Source organism: Toxotes jaculatrix, chromosome 5, assembly GCF_017976425.1.
Source record: "Toxotes jaculatrix isolate fToxJac2 chromosome 5, fToxJac2.pri, whole genome shotgun sequence".
Lineage (NCBI taxonomy): Eukaryota > Metazoa > Chordata > Actinopteri > Toxotidae > Toxotes > Toxotes jaculatrix.
The window spans coordinates 15,094,296-15,114,605 of NC_054398.1; the positions used below are offsets into that span (position 1 = coordinate 15,094,296).

The 20,310-nt window shown below is 39.6% G+C and overlaps 1 protein-coding gene across 1 annotated transcript; it reads left to right on the forward strand.

The window, feature by feature from the left end:
- Positions 1-2,746: 2,746 nt before the first annotated feature.
- si:dkeyp-59c12.1 lies at positions 2,747-4,344 on the forward strand. The gene is made up of 4 exons (XM_041038757.1): positions 2,747-2,826; positions 2,932-2,985; positions 3,076-3,152; positions 3,626-4,344. Exons 1-4 carry the CDS (start codon positions 2,778-2,780, stop codon positions 4,049-4,051), a joined length of 606 nt encoding a protein of 201 aa, XP_040894691.1. The 5' UTR covers positions 2,747-2,777; the 3' UTR covers positions 4,052-4,344.
- Positions 4,345-20,310: the final 15,966 nt, after the last annotated feature.

Below are 20,310 nucleotides of genomic sequence, written 5' to 3' on the forward strand. Positions count from 1 at the left end.
ATGTATAAGCAGAGTTTTACTGTTGTAGCTGATAGTGGTGAAGTTAACTATTTTCTAAGCTTTTGGGTAGTGTAATGTTTAACAATAAATGCCCCATGGTTTTTTAAATGTAAAATCTTAATTTAAAAAGTAACTATTGCTGTAAGATAAATGTAGTGAAGTTCAAAGTATTAATTATAGTAATTTCCCTCTAAACTTTACTGGTACAGAAGTACGAAGTAGCATAACACCTGAATTCTCCCCACCTGCATTCTCAGGACCTTTTACAGAGGCGTGGTGGAGAGTGTTCTGACATACCGCATGTCCACTTAGTGCTCCAGCTGCAGTATGGCGGACAGAAAAGTCTGACAGAGAATAGTCAGGGGGACAGAGATTATTGGGGTTTCCCTCCCCTCTGCCCAAGATCTCTTCCGGAGCCGTTGCAGAGCAGAGCAGAGCTCTGTGCTAAGTTAAGTTTAGTTACACCCTCTCCACAGATTTTTGAACTGTTACCTTCGGGCAAAAGATACCTGAGCAAAGGCAGAACCTCAAGACTCATCAACAGCTTCCTACCACAAGCTGTTAGATTACTGAACAGCTGAATCACAGACATATCCACCAAAGACAGCTTAAATGGGTGTTTTACCCGGCACTGGACACTTTTTATGCACAGCACCGGCACTTTATTGAAAGCAGTGGCGGTTTTTGGCACGGGCGAACCAGGCAGCCGCGGCAACACATGGGGGGCGGCACCACCACGTGAAAAAAAAATCATCTGCACCGCTAAGCTGTTTCCTATTATCTATCATATTACTGTGTGGGGAATTGGCAAATTGGCGCCGTCCCCATCTCCCAGCATGCAGCACCAGCGTATGCATGTAGAAACGGCACCCTGACTCAGGTTAGTGGTTAGGTTGGAAGAGTGTGAGAGTCGCCCGTAGCGATGGTCCTCTGACACTCGAGGCTCCGACACATGCTCGGTAGCTCATAAGGCAGATGTATTGAACCACTGTGCCGAGGTGTGGTTTGGTCACTGATGTTTGAAGCAGGTGAGTGCTTCGGACGTCATACGAATCACCTGATTGGTTCGGTTTGTCATGTGAATCACGTGGCGGTATTGAGTGTGTTTAGAGATAGGACACCTCAATACAGTGGCGGTCATTTGAATTTTTCTTTGCAGAGTAGGTCTTTTTCTCGCGGTTGTTAGGTGTTTTGAGAGTTAGTAGTGTTGATAGTGTATTTTTGGAGAATCAGTGTAGATAGAGCAATAGATATATAAATTAGATAGACCGATAGATATAGATATAGATAAAGAGTTATATAGTTAGGTATATAGATACGTAATCCTAAATAAGGTTAGATATAGATAAGACATATAGATTCATTACATATAAATACACACACACAAACCCACCCGCAGCCTCATCTGTGCCGTCTGAATGGGTTTTTTCCAAGGCTGGGGAAATAGTTTGTAAAAGAAGAAACCGATTGAGTCCAAAAACTGTAGAAAAACTGTTGTTTCTTAATAAAAGCTCATAAACAGTTACACAAGCACACTCACTGCCCTGTTCTTCAAGCACACCCTCTTTACCCACGTACACATAAACCTCTTTACCAACAAAGCCCAAAACATACCATGGTATAATCTGTATTTGCACCAGTACCAGAAAATTACATCTGTTTGTATTTGTAGAGCACATTTCGTGAATGTACCAGCACCATTTCAATGTTTCACAACACAAAATATAAATGAAGATTATGTGGGATTACAATCAGCCATGCAAAATAACAAACATGGTCTTCTATTATTATTAGTAGTAGTATTAGTATGAGTATTATTATTAATCCACTTGAAACCACATTATCATCTGGTGCAGTCAAACAGAAAAGTACTATTTATCTAGTTCCATGACAGTCAGAGTCAGAGTGTGGGAGCCATCCCCATCTCCCAGCATGCCCCAGCAGCATATGCATGTATAGATGGCACCCTGACTGAGATGAGAGTGCAAAGGCTCTTGGACCTGCTCGGTGGGAATATGTGTTGTCAACCAGAGTACTCATTGTTGCATCACCTATTAACCTGTCCATAACTGTTGGCTGTGTGCATTGTTCTGTTTGAATGTCAGCCACCATGGGGAAGTTGCTTAAGTCCCCTGAGTGAAGCTGCAGCTCATCAACAGATCTATGAAGCATGCTGTCCTCCTCAGAAATTCCAACTGTTAAATCAGAAAAAATGCAGTTAAATTACAGAAACTATCAGGATTTCAATGATTTGTTTTTTTTTTTTTTTTTTTTTTTTTTTTGAAAGCAAACTTTACTGTACTTTACTTTACTTTTCTTGTTATCTGTGAAACTAACCTGCTGGCCAATGGGATGATCATCATATGAATCCTCCTTGTCAAAGATGAGATCAGGTTCCCTCTCCATCAAGTCTATTACCTACTGACAAGACAGGTGACAAACAGCTATGAACATAAAATCACTCAGTCATCTCTGTTCACTAAAGAGGTTATTGTACTGAAGAGGAAAACCAAAACCAGTTGGTAAATGATCCACTGACCTGTACTCATTGTGGGCATTGTGGGTAAATGGATTGCTGTGTAGAATACTATAAAAGCGGCACCGCGACAGAAGGGAGGGGCGGCGGGCATTGTGGGTAAATGGATTGGCATAAGGGATAAACGTGTGATTCGTTTACTCCGCCCACCTCTCTGTGCTATATTAACCGCTGTCAGCCGGCAGCAGCGTCCTCCGCCCCACATGGAGCAGAACGTTTCGACACCGCTGTTTCACTGAGGATGGATGCCAACATCATCGTTATGGGGACAGAGAGCGTCGGGAAGTCAGGTACAAAAAAAATCTAACATGTCTTCAGAGGAGGTATGCTTATATTGTAGATGTCTCTGATGCACATAGTGAGTAAAAATGTTTGTTTTTGTTGTCTTTTCACAGCATTGACCGTTCGTCTCTTAACCCGGCGATTCATTGGAGAGTATGGAGATATTGGTAAGTGTCCGGTCTTTTTTACAGATTAACATCGATGAAACGCAGCCTTTAAAGGGAATCAAACTTCATCATGAACTTTTTTTCCTGCAGAGTCCATCTACAGTCACAGTTTTATGGTCGATAGTAGAGAGATCACTCTCAACATTTGGGATTCACCTTATTCAGAGGTAACGAAAAACTAAACTACTCTGCAGGAGTCAAATAATAGTAGAAATATTCCATTACAAGTTAAATTTCTTCATTCATATTTTACTTAAATAAAAGTTCAGTTAAAATGTGCCATAAGTATTAAAATGTATCGCCCAATAGTTCATTTCACGCTGTTGTTTATATTGTTAGGTATATTACAATGCAGCCTTAACATAAACAGTATCTAAATGTTGCAGCTGGTGATCCATTGAGTAGTTTCACCTAAAACAGCAAATAATATTTTGGAACACCATCATATGTTTTATGTGTAAAATCTAAATCTGCATTGTAACTATAACAGTAAAATAAATTAACTTCAGTAAAAAGTACAATATTTCCCTCTGATAAGTAGTGATGTAGTATAGTAAGTATAAGTAACAAAATGGAAAAACTCAACATATTTTCCACAAGGTGTGTTGCTGTAGGTGAACTTAAATGTGTGATTTCACAGGATTCGTCCATGGAGATGTCACTCTTTGAGAAAAAGGTCCAGTGGGCTGACGGCTACGTCCTCGTCTACAGCATCTGTGACAGGGCCAGTTTCAACAGCGTCAGCAGGCTCATTCAGACCATCAAGTCCACCAAAGACTACCTGAACTCAGACAAAGTGCCCATAGTGATCGTGGGTAACAAGAGGGACCTGCACCACAGGCGGACAGTGCTGAGCGAGGAGGGCCGGCTGCTGGCTCTCAACACAGACTGCTACTTCTACGAGGTGTCGGCGGCCGAGAACTACCACAGCGTGCTCATGGTGTTTCACGGGCTGGTGGACAGGATGAAGGATGCCAAGCTGACCACAAAGAGGCCTCTGAGGTTCAAGGGCATAGTGAAAAGCATGTCTGCAGTGTTTGCCAGGAGACGGACAGACTCCTTTTAAGTAAGGACCATGACAGAGGCAGAAGGCGTTCTCTCTGAGTCTGCATTGTGGGTGTTGGACTGTATGAATATCACAGTCTGTCAGTGAAATGTTACCAGGTGTATCACATGCTACTGTGTCAAAGGTAACAATGAAGCCTCCAGAGGCAGAGACGCTACAGAGATGGGAGCTGCTTTTACTAAAAAAAGTGTGGAAAGATTCTAGAGAAGAGAAAAAAAACATTAAAATTCAGAAAACATGGAGAAAATGCAATGGAACAGAGGTTATACATATTTTTTGTTGACAGTTGCACTTCAAGCTACACAAGACTAATGAAATTACATAAATTAGTCTTTCTCATTTTACAGATATTTGACAAGTAATGTGTCATTGTGTGCCAGAAGGTATGCAGTATGTTGTGTTTTATGTTTTACAGATTGGAGTAAATTCTATGCACAAATGAAATGTGCCTTTACTTTTGATGCACACACCAAAGATTAAAAAAAAAAAAATTAAAACCACAAGTGAGACCTTTGTATTGCTAGAAAGAAAAAAGGGACTTAGAAATGTCCTGCTTAATACTATAACTAATTCTTGGAAGTAAAATGGACATATTTGTATTTATTTATGTCATCGATTATATGTCATATCATGGAAAGTATTGTTTCCCTAAACCCTGTTTTACAGTTTATGAGGATTTTAATAAAACATAAAATGTGCACAAACAGGATTTTCATTTGATTTTAAAATTCAAATGTTTATTTATTTATTGATCCCTTGGATGAAATGTATCCCATAAGGAGTGATGATAAAGGGTCAGCTTCAGATCAGCGAGGCTTAATCTGGAAGAGACTCGGACTCTTGCTCAAGGGCACTTCAACAGGATGGATGCTATGTAATGTAAACCAGGGCTTACTGACTTGAACCAAGGTCTGGATGAAAGTTGATCTTCTTATCATACTATCACAAAAAAAAAAAACCCTCTCATGACTCAGCAGTACATCAGTTTCTGCATTAACACACACACAGTATCAATAGATATTTATTTGATAAAAGCAATCCACCAAGAAGGGTACTATAGTTTTAGATAACTTCCATGCCGTTTTTTTAAACAACTGTCTGACTGTTTTGCTTGATTCCACACATTTATCACACATTAATACCATGGGACCAGGTAATGGCCCTGCTCAGGCATGTTTGCTGTTATCACATGAAAAATGTTCTTTAAAAAGAAGTTAAACATTTCTTGAAGCTGCTATGATCAGTGTCTTCATAATAACTGCATTAAATGGCAATGTGAAAGGGGTCACTCAGATTGACTGAACCTACAAAGAACTGTCAAACGAATCTGCAGCTTCTCTCCACTTTACTGAGATTTATAGCATGATTCAGCTCATTGTTTATGTCTGGTCTGCAACTTTAATGTTCTGGTTCACTCTCACCTCTCTCATAGCATCAGTCTCTCATCAGCAGGCAGCTTTTCTTTCCAGTGGAAAAGCTCTAACAAACCACTGGATGCTACCTGCTCAGCACCAAGCAGAAGGCAGACACAGTTGGTGACTAGCTGGTGAACATAGTTCGTCACCATTTAGTAGCTAACGAGCCAGATAGTTTCCTCTGGAGGCCAAAAACAGAGCTAAAAGGAGAGTGCATCCTGGACTCACAAATGAATGATAATGTTGTTCTGTAACTACAGGATGTGTAATTAAGCAACTAGTTGCTAACAAGTTCAGCATATCAGTTTATGAGATGATTATTTATATATCTTGTTTTTGGTGCCCCCAGTTGGCCAAAAAAAAAAAAAAAATCAGTTACTGTAGGTCTTAAGTGCTTGGGTACAAGTAGTTGTTACCTGAGTATTTTGTATAGATAAGAATAAGATTTAATGTATTTGTTGTACACAGAATAACAGTTTGCAAATAGTGACAATGCAGGTTTAAAGAACTGAAAAATGCCCACTGAATATTAGGCTATATGTGATGAATTGGATTGACCACAGAGATTACGTTGCTGCTAAACATCAAGATACTTGATTAAACTTCTTCTTTCCCAGTCTCCCTAGATTTTAAATCACGCTGAGACTTCAGACCCATCCTCGTTTTCAATGAGGGTCTGCAAATTCCACACTGCAACCAGGAAACCATTTGCCCTGAAAAATTCCTCTAATACGTTGTTGGCCTGCTCCAGTAAACTTGGTCTGACCCCCAACATTAGCAGAAATGTCTATTCTTCTTTTCCTCCCCTCAGCCTCTGTCGTTAGGTGTCAGGAAGATGTCCATCTTTGCGGCTATTAAGGCAACAGCATGTGAGGGCAAATGGCAGGTAAGCTGGTGCCAGCTCCCCCTCTTTCCCATTCTTGTGTATGAGGAATCTGACAGGAACAAGGCACGGGTTAACAAAGTAAGACTGGGGCAGTCTGGCTCCTGCAGATCCTTGTCACAGTCTCTGACCCTGCTGGGTCGCTTCAAAACAGGACCAAGACTAAACAACAGCCTGACAAAGATGTTTCACCTGAAAGAGCTGTCTTTAGTTTCACTGGAGCTGAAATGATGTGCAGCCTCCAGAGAAGGAACAAGGAACAAAAATAAAAATGTGGACATAAACCACATCTTTTGGTTGGAGATGAAAAGAATTTGGTCACAATTAAGCAAGAGATGGACACTTTTCATTCCACTGAATGAGGGAAATGCATGAAACGCATTGGAATAATTAAAATGGGATTGCAATAATACATTAGCATGATAATTAGCATCTTAATTCACAGCTCTTGAATTGAAACATGCTTTTTTGACACTTGGCAAGCATTTGTGTCACAAAAGATATTTTTGTGACACTTAGCACAATATGCACAAGATGGACTTTTAATGATATTTGAAATGGATGTGAGCAAAAAGAAAAAAAGAAACCAGGTATTGTGCCATTTTGTGTTTGTAAAAAGCTAGTATAAAGTGCTATCCAGGTCTCATAAGAATACACTTTGGGCACAATATTCTTACCAGAAATGTTTCACAGTCACCTGATGGTATCAGACTAGTAGCAGAAAACAGTAACCTGACACTGAACTCAGGCTGCAGGTCAACATCAGGTTACCAGTGCATTTACACAGCATTCATGATCTTTTTATCCCCATTTAATTTGTCATGAAAAATCATGGACATATTATTGTGTGATGAAAACATTGGCAAGATTTCTAAGCAATGTCACTTTTTCTAAAGACACTGACCATGCAAAGTTTTGATAATGTGTTCTACTGATTTTATTTGCCAATACTACAGTTGTCTTTAAGCGCATGTGTTCATGCATCTTTGGGAAATTGTCAAACTCACCTTTGATACATGAAACTCACTGCTTGCCAAATAAAGGCTTGTTTGAGGTGTTGGAGATTGAGTGCTTTCTAAGGAATGCCTGAAAGTCCTTGATTAAGATCCTGCTTTGAAATGTCCCTCGAAGGATGGATGAAACGTTTGTCTCCTCAGAGGATCAATATATGGATCTCTAGACCAACAGACCTCAAAATGGATCACAACAGGGATTATTTTAAAGGCAAGCTGAAAGAATTTTGACATGACAGTAGGTCAGATGTCTGTTGTTAGTATTTCATCTTTTTTAATAGTACCTCCATTCTAATTCATTTTTTCATTTTTACTGTTTGTGTTTTGTGTCATTTCATATAAATTTCATAAGTTTCATCATAACATTCATATTACACACAACCTATTATAACACAGCCTATAAGGGTGGACACCATTGAATCTGAATTTAGAGTCTGTCCAGACCACTGCTGTTTTTTCAACACTTAATATTTTGTTCCTGAGGTGATAAGTGCTTCATGAAATGACTTTGTCCTCTGTTATTCACCGGAAAAATAGATGCTGCGGTCAGCAACAATGTTTACAACCTGCATTCAATCAGACCCCAGGGTAAGAAACCAGGTCTTTCGTCATTACACTTCGCTTACTATGCTGTGCAACTGACCTTGGGTTAATGTTGTTCACGTTTGAACCTGCCACCAGCATGTTGTAACAGAAACTGTGGTTTGTCACAGCAGGAAGCTGTTTTTAACACCTCTACCTGTCAGGTGATCACTGCTGGAGACCAAGCTACTGTGAAGCAACTGGTTCAAAGTTGGAGCTGATTGCTCTACGATTTCAATCTACACATCAGTGACACTGGGGTAATGTTTGAATACTTGTACCCTGTGTGCTATTTCAAACAAGAGTATCTTGAACAGCTCACATCTAAAAGGCAATTTCAGCCACAAGACTCCAGCTGGATGTGTTTGTTTACGACTTCATTTTAGTGAGTTGTAATCCAGGAGTGTGGCAGCTCCTAAGATGATGGTCTTTGTGCGTCTGGCTGTGTAATGCATTGAAAATAGCACATCACGACTCTCACCTCTTCACATTTAGTCAAATAGTAACTAAACCACTGAACCTTGTCTGAATGCTTTGAGTTAAAGTCACACAACTCAATATGTGGAAGAATGAGGTGAATAAACACGGAAATACAAAACAGTTGAAAAAGCGAAAAGACCTGTTCTTAAGGTTCTTAGGAAAATACTAAAGGCCTTTAAACAAATCCAGATCAAACAGTGAGGTTAACAGCACTCATGCTAAAGAATTTGGATATTTTAATTATTTAATTAAAAGTTTCAACTTAAGACACTTTTTTATTTAAAGTGTCTGAGCTGAGCACTTACAGTGGCATCATCAAAAGGCAGCTGATAATTTGTTGTGGAGGTTAACGTGCCACTTCTGCCTGCAGGTACTCAGAAACCTGACATCTGAAACAAAATGAAAACATACCAGACTTCACTCATTTTTCTGGGATAAACTAGTAACAGAAATATTATACAGTACAATCTAACACATCCATCAATATCTCATAGCTTCAGGTTGCATTTTACACCTTCGCTCAGCTTAGTGCTGTTTTCCACCTGGCTGGCAGCACGTTTTCAGGAGACACAACTGATCAATGCAGTAACATAATTTAATTTTCTTTTGCCTTATTAAATACAAGCAGACCTTATTTGATCACTGGGTAAGCAACAGAAGTAGGATACATGGGCTAGGGGGTCAGCGGGTTCAGAGACTCAGTAAGAACAGAAATAGAATAAAGAGAGAAGGTGAAGGTGAGTTTATAAAATCAAAACCTTGTGCTGCACATCAACAATTCTGAATGACAATACAATATTGCACAAGCATGCAAACATGAGCCAATATGAAATAAAATGTGTTGGTTTGATTATCTTTCAAAGCAAAAACTGGACAGTTGCAGTGTGACACTCTACCCTTCTGATTTTGTATGTATTAAAAATATTGTATTAGTTAGTGGTGGCAGTCAAATTTTGTTACCTTGGGACAGAGCAAAACTAGAGGTTTCCCCCTATTTTTTTTTGCCTTTATTCTAAGCTAAGCTGATCTGCTGTTAGCTGTAACTTCATATGTACAGCACAGACATCAGGGTGGTCTTCTCATCTAATTCTCTGCAAGAACACAATAAAAGCGTAATTGCCAAAATGTTAAACCATTCCTTTAAATAGTAAACTGTAAGTCAGATTCAGGTCTTAGTTTTGAACAAATCTGAACCTACTGCATTTTGGCTTTTTAGGACTGTACTGTCTCAGACAGCTCACTCACTTCTATAGGAAGAAAATGCTCTGAATTTTTGTCATTTAACAAACAGCAAGAACTTAATGCCCCCTGCTTCAGCTGAGTCAGGCTCACATTTGGTCTCTTACCTTGTGGCATTACAGGCTTTGTCAACCTGACAATGACTTTATATTTCCTAATAAAGGATTTACACAGGGGGTCTAGAATGTGTGGACTGTACAACAAACTACAGTGCTCAGTGAGCCTTTTCGTTAAGATTTAATAAGATTGTGTTAACTGTTCAAAAATGCCAACTATCCCTTTGCTTGTGCCCTTTTGCCTTTGCTAAGCTCTCCCGCAAAGACTTAAGGACCCCCTGGAGCGCTCCACAGCTCAACAGCTTTCCAAATAAGGTCCTGTTGTGTACACACAGTAACCACAATTCAACCCCCAGCAGTGAAAGAAGTGAAAGTTCAGAGTTCAGGAGCACTTGGTACTTTTTCTAGTTAGGATTTAATGGCTTATCTTACTGCAACCTCAGGGACATAACAGCACTTCTGTGAACTAAAACTTCTGTGAACATCTCTCAAATACTCATTTCAGGTTTTTATTGCAAGTCCATTTTTTTTCCATCTGTCCTATTTCAAACTGTCACTAAAGGCAGAAAGGCGGAGGTTTTTTTTTGACACACTGTCAAATGCTCCTTGATGTCTATAATAGCCTTACGAGAACAGTCAGAGTCTGAGTAACAGGTACGTGACCCAGCAGTCTTATCTGTCTGCATGTTGACATGAACATTGAAGGACTCTATACCAGTGAGAATTTTTGACATTTATCTCACAGACATTTGTCACACTGCCCAGCTTCTCTTCAGCCTCTTCAGTCTTAAGCCTCCCAATCCTAAACTGCAGGAATAACCTTTCTAGGGTTTTTCTATTGTTTATTGCCTCTGTATGATTTTGCATGCATATGGTGTATTACTGTGCAGCTCATAAAGAGTTGCGTGATGATTAAAAAAAGATTATAATTTACAATATTTCTCTCATCAAGGATAATTAAACGGTAAAATAAGCAATTTGTAATTTGGGTTTAGCGTCTAAATGCTTCATACCCAACATGATCCTGTAGATCAACAGATAATTTGCTTGTTTGAGCCTTTAATAACCCGATACTCCACTGAGAGCAGGGTAGTCGTGTCTGGAGGGCAGAGCTGATAAAGCTTTATCTAATATAAAATGCGTGATTGAGTTGGGAAAACGTTTCCTCTCACATGACGGGTTCACCTGCAGGGGAAGTGAGACATATTTTTGCACGTGAGTTGGTAAATTAAATTAGGCATGGGGATGAGTGACTCATCTCTCCGTAATGGGCGGTGGGAGGTTTAACTTGGTGCCCCCCTGTAGAACATACTGCCTGCAGTGACTGGATAAAGGTGGCCTTATACAAAAAAGCGGATGTTACTGACATGTTGTTAATCTAACACTCCAGTCAGAGATAATAATGGTAGCTGCTCCACAGCTACATTCCTTAAAATGAAATTGATCTGAAAACAGGTGTTTCAAGGTCTTGTGTGAGTGGATTTTCAAGGCCAATATGATATTGATACTCTCAAAGTGAAGACGCTAGTTGATATTTTTCTTGTAGGTATTATTTATAGTACATTTTTTCCTTTCATTTTAACTACACAACAGTGTTTTGGTGTTCATTCAAACAATTTTACACTCCCCAGGGTAGAGAAGTCTCTTAAATATAATTAAAGAAATAGTTTGGCATTTGGGGCAATACAGTTATTCGCTTTCTTGCTGAGAGTTTGATGAGAGGATCGATACCACTCTCATAAGAAGCTCAATACCACTCTCATGTCTGTCTTTATGCTAAAATATGTTGAGGGGAAATGATAATGGTCAAATGAACTGGAGACTTGATTCTTTGATTCCTTGATTCATTGCTTCTGAAGACACTTTATTAACATGCAGTGTAAAGGTTGTTTTAGCCTGAATTTAGCCTGAAACAGTGGCTTGGCTCAACCTGTTTTACAAAATATCCAGTTTATACACAATATACTTCACACAGTATGTGCACAACAGTATGCATATACATTTTAACACTCTTGGCTGACTGCCAGGCTGACCTTACTGCAGGGGTCTGATGTTGTGTAATAGCTCCTTTGTCTAATATTCATCCTCTGAATTATGCTGAGAAAAGGGGAGTTGCAGGGAATGTGTACTGAATGTGAAGAATGCTATTGACTGGATTTCCAAAGAATTTGTCTGAGAGCTGCATCCAGGGTCAGACAGCAGGACGTCTATTGGTGGGTCAGATACAATGTGGAACTAGAGCCAACAAGATTGAAATAATAGTAAGTTAGATACGCAGTTAACTATTGTTAACGTATGAAGTACAAGTCATAACTTAAGTCGGTTAAACTTTCATGTGCACTCATTTGAAGGATGTTTTGGACATTATGTTGTTTGACAAGCAATCCCTCAGGCTGTTTCAGCCAAGTTAATGGGACTTTCATTGCAATGCATAGCAGTTTTGTGTTTTGGTGTCAAAGGCAGAAAAACCCTGTGGACTGATTACTGGCTGTCACAGTGCTATCACATGGACACATTCAATACGACACCTGGGGAAAATTTAGATGCTTAAATTGATATGCTGCATATCTTTGGACTGTGGGAGGGAAATATTAGCACCTGGAAGAAGCCTGTCAGGACCAGACTGCCCGGAACACGAGGGAAGAGAGGACCCAAATGCAAAAACCCCAAGACAGGCGATGAGAAAACTCAAAATCACTGGAAGTTCAGGGCCAGAGAACAACTAAAAATCATCCATGAAGGAGGAAAAACGCAAGGCAGAGGTACACAAACAAACAGAGAACCAACACAGGTAATGACACAGATAGACTCAGGTACGGACACACACACACACAACAGACAAACTGACAAGGACACGGGGAAACAATATAAAAGACTTATATGCACAAGGCAATGGGCAACAGGTGACACCAATTAGGGCGGGGCCGACAATCACAAAAGGAGGGAAAACCAGACAAAGACAGGTAGAACAAGACCAGATACACTAGGGACAAGACTTCACAATAAAACAGGAAATACACAACCAAAACTGAAGAGACAAAAAACAAGAATAACGTGACTTAACAAAACAGGCAGTGCTAACAGAACTAAAGAAACTAAACAAGAGTACAGAAGCTCCCAATGTCCACAAAAGAGTTAAAAAAACAAACCAAAAGATTCAGAAAACAGCCCCCTCAGCGGTTGATCATGACGAAGCCCACACAATGCAGAATACAGTATATACTCCAGACAGAGAATCACAGTTATGATTCAAACCATGAATGTTCTTGTTATGTGCTAACTAGCTAACCACTGACTCACTGTGAAGCGTGACCAAACAATGATCCTTGGGGTACACCACTTTATGCTGACAAAGGGGTTAAATGAAGTATCCTTATTCACTGCTAAATTTCTCAGCAAGATGTGATTTAATCAAATTCAGGTTGGTATCAGCGTGCCAAAACCAATTTTCCAAGCGAATGAACAGAGTGCAATCAACAATGGCAAACGCAGAAAGGGTCTAACAGATTTGGGGAACAGCAGTTGCGTCTGTGTCAGGAGAAATGAGGAGTTCATCAGTCATCATGAGCAGCACTGCAGTAAGTTCTGAAATCAAAATGAAAATGCTTAAGAGATTTATTGGAATTCATTTAGAAAAGCAGCTGTAATGAAATAATATTTTCTATGATTGGGGCAAGAACGGCTGTTTAGAGCAGATGTGACCACAGGGGGATCAAAAGAATTATTTTTAATTTATTTTTACAAACAAAGGCTTTATTAATTTAAACACTGGCATCCTGATGATGGATTTCAAGATTGGCAGAAAGAAAAACAAATGTGATTTACAGTTGATTTAGATTATTATTCCCTCTGTGGAGGGAATGTACATTAATTAAAGGATTACTTTGACATTTTGGCAAATACTCTTCTTTTCTTTCTCACAGAGTTAGATGAGAAAACTGATACCACTTTGTTAGCTTAGTTTTGCATAAAGGCAGGAAACAAGGGAAACAGTTTGCCTGGCTCTGTTCTAAGGTAACAATATCCACCTACCTGCACCTCAGAGGCCCAGTGATTAACATGTTATTTCTCATTTATTTCACAGTTTGAAGGGTAAAAATTAGGCTCAGTGTTTTGCCCTGTTTCCTGTCTTTGTGCTAAGCTAAGCTAACCAGCTGCTGGCTCTAGCTTTACACTGAATGTACTGATACACTGTTGATATCGATCTTCTCATTTGTCTGTAGTTACTGGTTTTGATGGATAATGCTGTTACTGTACTGTATAGTAGAAAAAAAGAAGAAAATGTATTTTGTCATATAACAAACAGCAAGAACTTAATGCCCCCAGTTTCTTTTAATGATTAAGGTTTTCTGATGTCCATGTTGACAACCTGTCTAATGTACTATAAACCTAATCTGAACAATGACACAACATTGTTTCACTGCACTTTTATAATTACTTCCAGTAATCTGAGCAGAGATGAAGCTGGCTGCAGTCTCCCTCTAATAATGACACACAGAGAGGTGTGTGACCAGGTCCCTTAATTCTTGTTTGTGTGTCTGAACAAGCTGATTACCATTTGATCGTAAGCTTCACTGCACAAAGTGCTGTCCAGCGTCCAAAGTCGTCTGGAGCTGGGCAGCAGGCCAGCAGCCTCGACTCCTGTTCCCACAGAAACATCAGATATTTGGAAGGAACGGGAAAAGCACTCAGCTGCTAGACGGGAAAATCAAAAGTGGGACTTTTAGCTTCCCATTATCAATTAACATCATTAGCTGAAACATCTGATGATGGATAAATAAGATGTGGCATCACATAACCAAAACAAATTCAGTTATGCAACAGATTTTGGCAACCAGCTCATTCACAGATAAAGCTTCTTTTTTCATGTGTACACTGATGATTAAAGGATTCAACACCGGGTACATGGAGGCAATTTCAAAATAATTTCAAAGTGCTAGAGCTCTTTGAAACATTTCAGTGATTTAAGTTTTGATTTTAAAAAAAGAAAAGCTAATTATTGATTCACAAGGTGCTGTTACAGCCCCTTGTACCTAGGGTGAATGGGTTAGGGTTAGGGTTAGATGTTAATTAAAAGATGCTGCCTTAAAATGTATTAAAGACAGCAAGATGAATACAGTAACATCAACAGCTGCACATTAAATGCAAATCAATGCAGCAGCAAACTACAGCTTCAAAACTTACCTGAGTTGAATCAAATTCTCTCACACAATCACAACAAAAGCTACAGTTCAACAACAAATCTATTAAAGTTACACATATGTTTAAAGCACTATAAAATGTATAAATGCAGTGTGTTTTATGGACTGTTGTTATGAAACACAGAAGTTCAGTGCCTGCTCTGTTGGAATCACACAAATTCATTTCTAAAAATGACCACAGGAGGGCAGCTGTGTCCAGAAAATCCTACCAAATGAACTCCCCTCCGTATGAGTGTAAATTTTTTTTCTCTTTCTGTATCTGCTTATTTTATTTGTCTGCCAATGTCTCCCTGCCTGTATGTCTATTTCTGTTTGTCTTTTTGTACATCATTATGTTTGTCTGTCAGCTAATTTTAGACTGCTCTTTGTTTACAATTTCATAACATGACTATAAGGTTTTTTTTTTTTTTTTTTTTTTTTTTTTTAAAGAAGCTACTGCTAATTGCTGTATGAATAATCTGAAGATTGAAAAATAATAAGAGCACACTTGTTTGATCTGAATTACATAGTTGTTGTCTGGTGGCTTGGCCTGTATGAAAATGGATTAGAGACAAGAGAGGTTGTGTTTGAATAGCACACATTTGCATTTTGGGCTCATACTGAAGCACATCAAATTGATCTGTTTGTGGCTCATTTCCCGAGTGTCAGGGTGTCGGTCCAGAGCCAAGGTACCACATATGGTGAAGAATACTGGTATACTGATTACGCTACGATGCATTGGGAAGCTGACAGCGATACGCAAGTCAGGGTGGAAGGTAATTGCAGAGGAAAACATTAGGTCTGCATCCAAGCATGGTGCATTACTACACTGTTTACATTTCCACACACATACTCTGAGGGAGCAATTTATGTTCAGTTGCAAAATTGAGTTCCAGTGCAAGTAACGCAATAGGGAATTACAGAGTAAAAAGGGATGGGCCTCCATAATATTACCTCCAACAGGGCCATGTATCCCACTGACATTTTTAGCTGTGCTAGTGCCTTTACTCTGGGGTTGACAGTGCTGTTAAGTCAGTCAGTCCATCACTTTGGTCCAGACTAAAAGATCTCAACAGCTATTGAATAGACTGTCATGAAGATTGATGTAGACATTCATGGTCCCCAGAGGATGAATAACTTTGGTGGTGACCTGAGTTTTTCTTCCACTGCCACTATCAGGTTGATTCAGAATCAGAAAAAAGTGGAATGTGTCCAGTACTTTGGCTTATAAAGCTAATTAGCAAATGTTAGCAAGACAACACAACTAACAACTGGACCAACTGGAGGACATTTTTTGTGCCTGTTTATGTCATGTCTAGCCCTTAAGTTTGGTCTGATGACTCTGTTCCCTTGTGTTGCCTTTTATGTTTGGTTTATGCCTTATTTGATTCACTTCCTGTCCTCCTGTGTTTTCCCTCCAGTTCTGATTACCTGCCCTGCCTTTATGGGTTTCACCTGTGTTTGATTGTTCTTCCCACCCCCTAGTGTATTTAAGTCTTGTCTGCCCTTTATCTGTGCCAGATTGTCTTTGTCTGTAGAGTCAAGTGTTCTATCATTTGTTCCTTGTGTTACTCCTTGTGTGTTTTGACCTGGTTTGTTCTCCTTGTGGTTTTTGCCTTTATGCCTCATGATTTTGATACCTCTGCCAGATTTTGGACTGCCTTTGTCTCCTATTCCTGCATCCTGGAGTTGTGCATTTGAGTCCTTTTCTGAGCCTCCTCCCTGACAGTTTAAACTTTGATGTTTCACATTACTACGTTGCCAACAGCATCCCAATGCCCACACTAACCTGGCAGGTCGCAACATAGCAAAGGCAACAATAGCCAACCCTTTTCTTAACCAGAGCATTCAAATGTTTTTCTCACATTTAATTATTGTGTTTAGGTTTCAGGATTATTGTCCCAGCCCCAGGCCAGCAGAGCTCCTCCATGTATTGCTAATTCATAATACAATATACACAGGATACAAAAAGAAAAACTTAATGATGAACTCATAAATATTATTCTTTATATATGCAGCATATCAAGGAAGTCATTATTTTTGAGGATGAAAAATGTATACAGTCTCAAACTTGTGGACATAAACGTGAATGTGAAAATATGGATTTTTGCTCTCTGTCATCTCAGTGTACTCAGTGTACCCCTCTCATGTAGTGTTCTGTGCCACAGTGGCATCTGAATGTGAGGTACATGCAGACATTTGTAGCTGAAACATGTTGCAGTACACACTGAACACTGCAGTACAGGTTGAAGTCTTCAAATGTCACTAACTCTCACTTGATCTTCAAAAACAACACTTTACTTCAAGATTGGGTACTTGTCATGCCCCTGTACTATACAAAGAATTTTGCTAGAACACTTGCATTTTCCAGCTTCAAGCGACAATTTTCAACTCAAGGCAAAACTGCATGCAAAGTACAGCTACAATGAAATAGGTTTGTTTGTGGGAACATTTCAAAATTCCTGGCACACCATCTTTAGCACAAGGGCACATCATAAGGATTTCTTTAGAGATAAGGGAACTTAGGAAAAGAATCGAATGCTGACTTTTGGAACAGAAAAGGAGGTTAACTCAAGCCTTTTGCATGAAAATCAGATATTTTGGGCCACTACTCCACCCTGACCTTCATCTTAAGAGTTTAAGGATCTATAAAAATCTCAAACTCCTTCTTCTTTGCTACTGAACGTTAACTTGGTCATTTTAAGATCCTTGAACAAACAGGAAAAGGGTTGTTTTGAGCCATTTGATTGACCAGTGCTGAATTTCTGATAGGTTTGAAATTCAAAACATCTTATGCGCTTTTCTAACACAAGAAAATCAATAGAAAAAAAAATACTGTTTTGCTTGATACGCATCTTTCACTGTTGCTTCAGTCATCACTCTGCTGTACCTGAAACAGAGTCATGAGTGGGTGTGCCAAAACAAGCTTCTAAAAATGAAGCAAATTAAATATGTACTTAAAACAATAAATGCAGAGAAAGAAGCCAAAGTAAATGCACCTACAAGTAGCAGACTTTTTTCTGCAATGTTTTAAGTATTGTTGATTTATGTGAATTTATTTTGAGATGGGATTAACTCTGAGCAGAATCCTTATCGCTGCTCAGACTCTGTGAGAGCTCCCTCAAAGAGCAGTCTTTTTCATTAATTGTATAAGCACTTGCTATAAATAGTCATTTCCTCACATGTCACATGTATCTTTGTTCTGTGACAGTTTTTTTTAAAATCAGATTCTCTTTGGTTTTTTTCACCCCTGGTCAATCCTGCCTCATATAAGTACATTTATAGTAATTTACAATAGCATATATGTTTAGAGGGAACTGTAATGCTGCCCCATGACACTTTTTAGCAATGCAATGAAAAAACATTTTTAATGGACACATCTGCCAAGTCTCAAATTGTTCTCACTGACAATGTACTTTGTTCGTTTATATCATACCTGCTCATAGTAACTAAAGCATGATTCTGGAGAGATAGATAAGACTGATACTCTCATGTGTGCACACTAAACCATAGACTGTATAAGACATGGACGTAGCACCCGTGACGTCACCCATTGGTTTCGGGGAGTCGTTTTTGTGACCAAACCATGGGCATTTGAGCTGCGCCATCTTGAATTTTAGTGGGAGTGTACTTTCCATATTTGGCGAAGAGGCGGTTACTCTACGGGTCAACCGGGGTCAGCCGGCCGAGAACACGGCCACTTAGCTCGGAGCAAACGAGCTAGCCTAAGGCTAATCAGCTAGGCTAACAAGCTAAGCGGCAGCTACACGCAGCTACATCCATCACACAACAGTCCCCGAGTCCGACCCGACTGCTCGACCCCGTGTAACCGCGACACAGAGCATACAACAGAGATCATAATGTTGCTGCTGTGTTTTAAACATGACTGTTTCAGATAGAGAGGTTTTAGATGGAGCTGCAGGGTTTGGTGGAGTTGTGGGGGGAAATTTATTTCTAGCCTGTTATTTAACTGTGAAACAATCATGATTTCATATTAATAAAATATATTAAAAAGTTAAAACATTATTATTATTATTGTTATTGTTGTCATTATTATTAATGATATTTAATGAGTCAACGATAAAAAAATAATGATGATAATAATATATTAAAATGTTTAATATTTAATATTTACCGGCTTTCGCCGCTGCCTCCATCCACTATCCACTTACAGTTACAGCAGCACACAAACAACGGCAGCCGCTTACTGACGGAGCTGCTCTGTCCATGTAATGTCGGACTTTTTAAACAGAAAAATGAGACGAAATAAAGTTGTAGCCTCGTATTGCCGCAATAAACGGACTCTGAGAGCACGGAACACACCGCAACAGCGTTCCTAACATTAGCTGCTCCGGTCCTCTATCTGTATCAGCAGCGACCAGAAACCGGCAATTAAGTCATAAGCCAGCGGCAAAATATGCCGGTACTAATTAGTGCAAACATCCAGGTAAAATAGTGAGAAATTTACTTACCGAAAAAACTGCAACACAGACTCCTTCGACGGTCGGTTAGCACAGTCTACGTTACAACAAGCCATACTGTCACAAAAACCTATCCGAACATTGGCAAACAAACACGGACACTGCAGCCCCTGGAGGTAGCCGGAGGCCTCTGGATGTAGCCGCCTAGCCCAGCCGATGCTTTAGCAAAGAGCTAACTGCCAGTTCCTGTCTATGGGACAGCCACTCAACGTAACCACGCCCCAATTTATTAAGCCTAAATAACTCTTAAACGGTTATTTAACAAAAAAATTCACCCCCCACAGTGTTCACGGAGGTGGAAACTATCAATAGAGACCAAAAACAAAAAATGTACCAGGCTGTAAATATGTTTTTTAAGGCTGTAAAGTTGGCTATTTTAACATGGGGGTCAATGGAGAATTGCTCACTTCTGGAGCCAGCCCCCAGCGGCAGCCGAGGAACTGCAGCTTTTTGAACGCGGAAGTGATCCTCACTGCTGAAACCTACAACTCCCCCCTTGCACCAAACGTGAAGCTACCTCTAGCAGCCGGCTAACTTAGCTTAGCGCAATGGCTGGAAACATGGGGGAACAGTTAGCCTTGCTCTGTCCAAAATAAAATCCATCCACCACCGCCTCTAAAACTGGCATCTATAGCATGTATTTTGTTTGTTTAATTTGCACAAACCTTTGAATTAGAACTGTAACAATTAACTGACTGATTGTTATGGTCATTTTCTAGACAAAAGTACATTTACTGTTTCAAGCTTCTTAATACAACGCAGAATTCACAAACTGATACGAGACCTGTTGCCTAAACCTAACAACATACTGAAGACAGGATGCAAAGCTCCTGTAGCAAACATCCGCACTGTTTACACAAGCCATCAACCCAGACCACCTCCCTACATCGTTACACTTTTTAATCCATGGGGGAAAAAAAGCACCTACCC